The sequence below is a fragment of the Vollenhovia emeryi genome, unplaced genomic scaffold (genome assembly GCF_000949405.1).
Source record: "Vollenhovia emeryi isolate VEMERY1.0 unplaced genomic scaffold, V.emery_V1.0 DF939133.1, whole genome shotgun sequence".
Classification (NCBI taxonomy): Eukaryota; Metazoa; Arthropoda; class Insecta; order Hymenoptera; family Formicidae; genus Vollenhovia; species Vollenhovia emeryi.
This window is the reverse complement of record NW_011967233.1, coordinates 1,990,480-1,997,894: the sequence shown is the minus strand read 5'-3', so window position 1 is coordinate 1,997,894 and position 7,415 is coordinate 1,990,480. Positions and strand designations below refer to the sequence as shown.

Genomic DNA, 7,415 nt, shown 5'->3' with positions numbered 1-7,415 from the left:
TACATAACTGACTAAAAACTGACTAAAAAAACTATTCATTAAAGTATTCAATTTTTAAATTTCCTGTGCATGATGTACAATGTATAGGAAATATATAATGTATTGTAATAACGGAAAAATGAACGAATGCCTAATAAGTTAATAACATATGGTTACTTTTTATCTTTACAGAGTGAAGAATGAGATCGTCATCCTTGATCGGATAATCGCCCACACTTATTTCCGACAGATGTATAAAGTCGCAGAGCACAGGAATAAAGTTAATCCAATTCAAACTAAAACATCCAATGTAACCGATGGAAACTCGGGCAGTATTTCTTCTCCCGCAGATAATATAGATAACAATAAACTAACCGAACATTTGTCTCCCACAAGTACATCTTCCAATATATCAAATAAATTGACAAATGACAAAAAGAAGAAAAGTTTAGACGACAAAGACTCTAATCCTGCTAGTCAAACACGAGCAAGTTGCATGAAAAGGACGAAAGCTACGCGATGTATACAGCAAGAACACGCGGCGGCAGGGATCGAGTCGAATGAACATCTAGAGAAGAACGTCGAACAGTTCGAGGCCAAGAAGACCGTATGCACCAGCCCGCCGATGGTCTGCAAATTTTGTAACAAGAAGTTTCGTTCGCGGAAAAGCTACTGGGCCCACATACGCACGCACTCGGGCGAGAAATCATACACGTGCCACATTTGCGGAAAGCAATTCGTTCAGGGCGGTAGTCTATATTATCATCTGAAACACGTACACGACGGCGTAAAGAATCACACCTGCGATATATGCGGCCGCAGCTTCGCCATGAAAACCGCCATGGAGGACCATCGACGTATCCATACCGGTGAACGCCCATACGTGTGCCACACTTGTGGCAAGACGTTCAAGACCAAGGCATCGCTCTACATACACAGCAAGATCCATACGGACGAGTTTCCGTACAAGTGTACCTATTGCGCCAAAAGGTTCCGCTGGAGGCAGCAGATGCTGAGTCACCTGACAGTGCACACGGGTGAGAAAAATCACACGTGCGACGTATGCGGCAAGGGTTTCGGTGTGAAGAACGACCTGACCAGGCACAAACGTGTCCATTCTGAAGAAAAGCCGTACACGTGTCAGCAATGCGGTATCAGTTTCGGCCAGAAGCGTTATCTCAAAAGTCACGAACGCTTAAAGTTAGGGACGTGTAGATTCTCGCAAAATTCAAATCGAATTGAGTCCGATTAGTCTTGTCCAATTTGAGTTCAAATTGACAAAAAATAATAAAAATGTTCCTGATATAAAAACTTTATGATACCAAGTACTCGCGCAAATGTATTTGAGATATAGAATAGTTGGTTACTGATGTTATAATACAATCGGAAAGATAATAATTTTAAATTGAAAAATATGAAATGGAATCATATTACAAAGTAGAGCCAACTGAATAGAATCTTCTTTATATGAAGCTATGTTTTGAAAAACTAAATATTCCGTTTTAAATTTACTCCAAATAATAATATACCAATAATAGTTAATTATATAAATTATTAATATTTATATTAATGATTTATATATTATTCAGACATAAATTATAATTGTAAATTATAAATTACAATTATTCATCGAATAATGATTATTATTTATTTGAAGTATTAATAATTATACCAAATAATCTCTTTAATATTTTCTTTTTCTATTTATATCTTTAAATAATGGAGAAGATAAGTATAATCGTGGCATGTTTGTTTAAATAGGTTTCTTGTAATATTATTTCTAAGCATCCATTAGTAGTTTAATGCAATGAAAAATTTTATAGATATTCAGAAATTTCACAGATAATATCAATAAGTTGAAAATATATTGTTATCGTAAATAAACGCGAGATTTATAGATATGTGACAACCGTATTGTATTAGTTCCTGCAATGTATGTGAAATGTTATATATAAACTGATGCTAAGTTTTACATACAATAATTTTTGGTATTGTATAGTATTATATAATTCTAAAATACATAAATTCCATGACTTGTGATATTTTAAAATAGATCTTTCTTCGTGATTACTATTAGATAAGTCATAATAAATAAGTGTATGTATTTCATATAAAATAAAAAAATATTTCTACAATTAAAACTTTGTAAATAAAAGGTGATTGAAGAAGAACAGCAAATTATAATTAATATTAATTAAGAACCAATGAATTTCACTAATTTTTTTACGATGCCCTCATACGTCCCCCTTCTTCAAAAAATATTTTTAAAAAGTTATATTTTATTTAGAGGCTTTAAATTACAGAAGCATTTCTTTGTAACTCGAAAGAAATTGGTGATAAACCTTCAATAAAATAATATTTGTCACAAGAGTGAAAAATGCATAGACGTGCTGTAATGCAGCGAGATGTAACCACAAACAATGTTAGACCGCCTGAAATTCAAACACGATGGACCTAAATTCAGAATATCGTGTAGAAAAACATGCCACTCTTTGCGTGAAATACGATTAAAGAGGACGGAGTTAATAGGCAAGCTCAGTCAAAAAATTAATTCAGCTACTCGTAATAATAACGTTTCCTTCATGCCTGCATCGACTTTTTATACAACAATATTTTGTACAAATGATTAATGGAAAGTGTAAAATATTATCGTAATAAATAAGTGTGTGCGAGATTAATTTCATGTTGAAAATTTTCATTAGGTATTGTTTCACCTACAGAATATACAAATTCTACAAATGTTTAATTGTAAGTTTAATTGCAAATTGATAATGAACGTTTAATATGTTTGTTAAGACTAGCATTGACGTGCACGATAAATTAATATGTTATTTTGAGAACCTGTAAGTGTAATATTATTGTTTCACCTACAGAATATACAAATTCTACAAATGATACAGTTGAAATATTACGCGTAATATAACGAAAACTATCGCCAAAAGAAACTTTGCCATCGCGTGATTCTATTGTTAAGAAGAATGTCTGTACCGTAACTTTTGGACATGCGTTGTACTTATTATATATTATATATAATTTAGTTTTATATAGATAATATTATTATAATAATCATTTTTAACAATCGCAATGTGTTTGTTCAGAATCAATATAATGAATACATTACTAACACGCGTAAAAAATCCGTATATTTCGAAAGTCTGCACAGAAGACGCTATAGTTGGAACAACCTTGCACGCGCACGTAATACATCGAAAACTATTTATAAATGAAACACCGCCATCGTATTATTACTCGAAATAAGTTACCCAACTTGCGTCGTCCACGCTTCTGACGTTTGCGTATGCGGTGTCCAGAAAAACGTCTTTTAGTGTTGTGTTGCCTAAGTGGACTCATAACTGAATGGTCTTACTACAAATGAACGCCACAAATCTAGAAATACGAGAAATTTTTTAAGATCGTTAAGAAGTTATAGAGATTTAAGAATCTCTATAACTGTAACTCTGTCTTTTTTCCTCGATGATTCGATCTCGACTTAGCCTCCATTAAAAATTTTTCACCGAAATACTTAAAAAAAAACCTAGCTGTCTATTTCAATCTTCCCTGCCGGAAATAATTCCACAAAATTCTACAAAAAACTATATACTGTGCCAAAATTTAAGAAATTCTACGTAAATTTAAAAAAGTGTCATAAAAATCAACATGAAAATGCTAGAATTGGAACACTTTTGTTAATTTTTGTTATATTCTACAAGTAAGCAGATGTTTCAATTCTTTAAGATTTTCTTGTTTCTCAAATGTTTTAAACTAGCAAAATTTTGTACTGATTTTTACAAAATTGTACACTTTCATGAAATACTATTTGCAATAATTTCTTCATTTAAGAATATTGTAATTTGTGGTACTATTTCGTAGATATTTTTACAAAAAACTAATGTTTCAACGAAGATATAACAATTTCTACAAATTTAAAGTCAATTTTTTGTAGTTATGTGCAGAATTTTTTTCCGCTAGGGTTAATGGCGACTGAGAATTGAATAAATTTCTGAATTTCTCATTAAGTAAAATTGCGAATTCGATCGGGACAAACTCTCGACGTCATATTGTTTTCTTTTCCTTTCACTTCCCTATTTTTCCTCACGCAATAAAACGGAGATGAGAACAGCTCGCGCGCACGCTCTTCACGCGAGAGTAAAATAAACGAGACGTCAAAGGGGCGGACTGTAAGATATATCTTCGGGGTCCCACGCAATTTGGCGACGACGGAGACAGCGGAAAACGGTCAGCTCTATCGTCCTCACGATCAAAACTCGGCGTGCGTGAAGGCAGAAGTGCGGTCCAAGTGGACGTGTCGCGTGCTTGCACGAAATCATCGAAGATTTATCGCTAGTTTGATAAACGTAATGTCACCAGAACGATGTAAATACCGCGTTGGTGTTCGATTCAATTAACGCAAGTGGATTAATTTCGCGACTCGCGTATAATTGAAACTTTTACGCAAATAATACATGAAAACATCTTGCACGTCATACCGCAAGATTTCATTGATTTAATAACATCGGATTTGATAAGCTCTAGATTTAATAACGTTCGCGCAATTAGTGATTTAAGTTTCGTGCACACATTTCTGGATCTAAAAATGCACGAGACGTGAGTTTGGCCGACTTGCACAAGAAAAATCTAGGTCGTGTTTCCAATATTTTGAAGACGTTCAGCATGCGGTTGTGTAAAAAGAAAGATTTAGTAAGCACGACGCGATAAAGGATGATAGGCCGCCAATAATACATTCGAAAATATTTCTACGGACACCCCGCGGAGATGCATCGGGTCCTCAGCTTTCAGATGACCCGCAATATCGACGAGTCCAGCGAATACGTGACGAAGCGACTGTGCTTCTCGTTTCTCTTCTCGGTCGGCTTCCTGTGTCTCCTCTGCGGCTTTCTGCTGGGTCGCTTCGCCGTTGAGAGATCGCTGGAGACCCAGGCGCAGAAAGCGCGCGGCGAACTGGCCGGAAATGGTCTCCGGAACACGGAGTACCTTCAGCAACTGGCGCTCCTGGAATTGAATAGGCCGCCGCTCGACTACGATCGCACGACGTACGTTGCCTTAGTATCTTATTCACTCACATTTATATGCGATCAAAATATACCGTAATTAGATTAGTCTTTACGAAAATTCCCATCAGAAAGTTACCGAATTGAATTCTTTGATATAAATTGATAAGTGACATCGTTTATTTTCAATTAGAAATCGGCAGACGTTGGATGACAATCTGCGACGCATTAGTGGGCACTTTTCCAACTTGTCGTTCGTTCACAAGGTGTTCACGCATGCATCGTGCATTCGCGCGACTGTCCGCGGTTCACGAGAACCAGGTGAGTCTCTGAGTCGATTGATACTTTAGTTAGATTTGCTCGCATGAAGTAAAGAGATTTATTGATCCTTAAACAGATTTTGTTGTCTTTTTCCTTGCTTTTCTATTTAATACAGTCTCAAAGCATTTTGCACCATCCGCGATTCTGATTACATGCGATTCACGTGGAATAATCTTTAAAGTGTCTCAAAACTTTTATTTTTCCTTTTCTTTCCTCTTCTTCCATCCCAGGATTTCGTCCGTTCATTCTGGCGAATTGTTTCAGATAGATATATTATCTTATCCGTTAACGAGGACGGTATCGCCGTAGCTCTGGAATTGGCGCGAGTCCTTAACAGAATTTCTTCTCAGCATGATTGGCGGCCACGACGAAGTCTGGTATTCTGCGTGTCCCTTGTGTCCTCGGACGTTTGTCCGCAGGCTCTACCTGCATTCATGTGGCGAAAGGTCGTGGCTTACGTCAGAGTGCACGGTCGTTTCCAGCGAGGTTTGCTCGAATTTTTTTTTTATTCCCGTATTACGACATTCTATAGAGAACCATCTGATTTCAGCCAACAATCACGCGGCTTTGTTCGGCTCGGACGTCATGCGATTCGTAGCCGTCGAAGCCATCAAGACAATCCCCGGCGACAGTAACTGGACATACCTCGAGCACGAAATATTTGGTCCCCGCCTTCCTCTCGATATTCCGCAAGTGATATTTTCGTTCGTAAGTAGCCTTGTTTCACGCAAAGGTTTCGCACTTTCGGACAACTTGATCAGTGTAAATCGTATTCGTCTTCAATTTGATAAAGCACACTGCTACACGCTGAATTAAATTCTAAATTAAGATTTAAAACACTTCATTACCGAAGCATTCATTTTCAACTTGATAGAAAACATCGCTGCGCTGAATTAGATTCTAAATTAGGATTTTTAATATTTTTAATATAAATTTAAAATATTTTTGATTATTAAAGTGTCTGATGTCGAGACTTCTAAACATTCGATTAAAGCTCTATCTGCGTCTGGTTGATAATGTTAGTCCGAAAAAAATTCACCTGTGCTTTATGTCTTTTCTTCATATAGAATGATAATAATCTTGCATACAGTCATCACAATCAAAATTCCCGACTGCACGACGTAACTCTGGCACAGATGATTAGCCAAACTGTATGGCGACTGTCCGAGAGTACAGTTATTCAATGGGAGCCAAGGTATTTTAATGAAACCGTCAACAGGTTATTGAATTCGATCGACGCCAGCAGATTTCAAGACGCGAAGGGTACCTTACGTTTTCTACGATTTCATTAATTTCCGCTTTCGGGCGCTTTAAATGTATTAAAGAGCCTGAATTAATTGTTACTTTTTTGCGCTTTCAGAGAAGTTGACGAGAACGTTCAAAGTGCTGCTCGCAGCCGTGAAGGAGCTGAATGTAGAAATCGACGCGACAGATAATAGCCAGTAAGTACAGTAAACTCAGAATTAATTAGTCGGCTGATTAACTTAATAATGTATAAAACCAATAGTACTATTGCAAATATGCATCGCAAAAATTGCTACAATTAAATTACTTTAATTCTAAAATTGTCATTGCAAGATTGCATGATTATTTATCAGTGCGGTAATATACATTCTAGGATGCTGCGTGTGAGGATATGGAACGATCTGCTTCTGGATCTGGACAAGGCGCTCCTATGCCCTGACGAAATCGATTCGCACTCCAGAACCGATCTAGCGACATTTCGCGAATCTATCGACGAATCTACCATGTTAGCCTATCTCGACCAAATAACAGAATGTTACGAGGATGCTATACAAGTTCTGCAGGAAAGATAAGAATGGATAAGGAGAAGCTCCGATAAAAGACAGGGTGCGAAAGTCTTCAGAATATATATAACGATTATAAATTGTTACAAGGCACACACTTCTTGCTGTGACAATATATATGTGTATTTTTCATTATTTTTTTTAGTCTCTTTTGGTTTCCTACGCAAAGCAATGTAAGTGACAAAACGAGTTAAATTAGGCCAGTATTTATAGTCGGATCTTACATTTAACACCGAAAAATAAAGATACGTTCTTTATTTACTATTTGTCAAATACGAAAACTTAAACGAGTAAAATT

General features: G+C 36.3%; 1 protein-coding gene across 1 annotated transcript in view; it reads left to right on the top strand.

The window, feature by feature from the left end:
• The window catches only part of LOC105567982, a 16,719-nt gene extending 9,304 nt beyond the window's left edge, over positions 1-7,415 (top strand). The window contains exons 5-13 of the mRNA XM_012023288.1: positions 172-1,230; positions 4,537-4,584; positions 4,716-5,030; positions 5,182-5,309; positions 5,574-5,795; positions 5,842-6,017; positions 6,377-6,572; positions 6,670-6,751; positions 6,928-7,415. Of these exons, the coding sequence (XP_011878678.1) occupies positions 172-1,230; positions 4,537-4,584; positions 4,716-5,030; positions 5,182-5,309; positions 5,574-5,795; positions 5,842-6,017; positions 6,377-6,572; positions 6,670-6,751; positions 6,928-7,126 (2,425 nt within the window). The 3' untranslated portion in view covers positions 7,127-7,415. The remainder of the gene's footprint in view (positions 1-171; positions 1,231-4,536; positions 4,585-4,715; positions 5,031-5,181; positions 5,310-5,573; positions 5,796-5,841; positions 6,018-6,376; positions 6,573-6,669; positions 6,752-6,927) is intronic.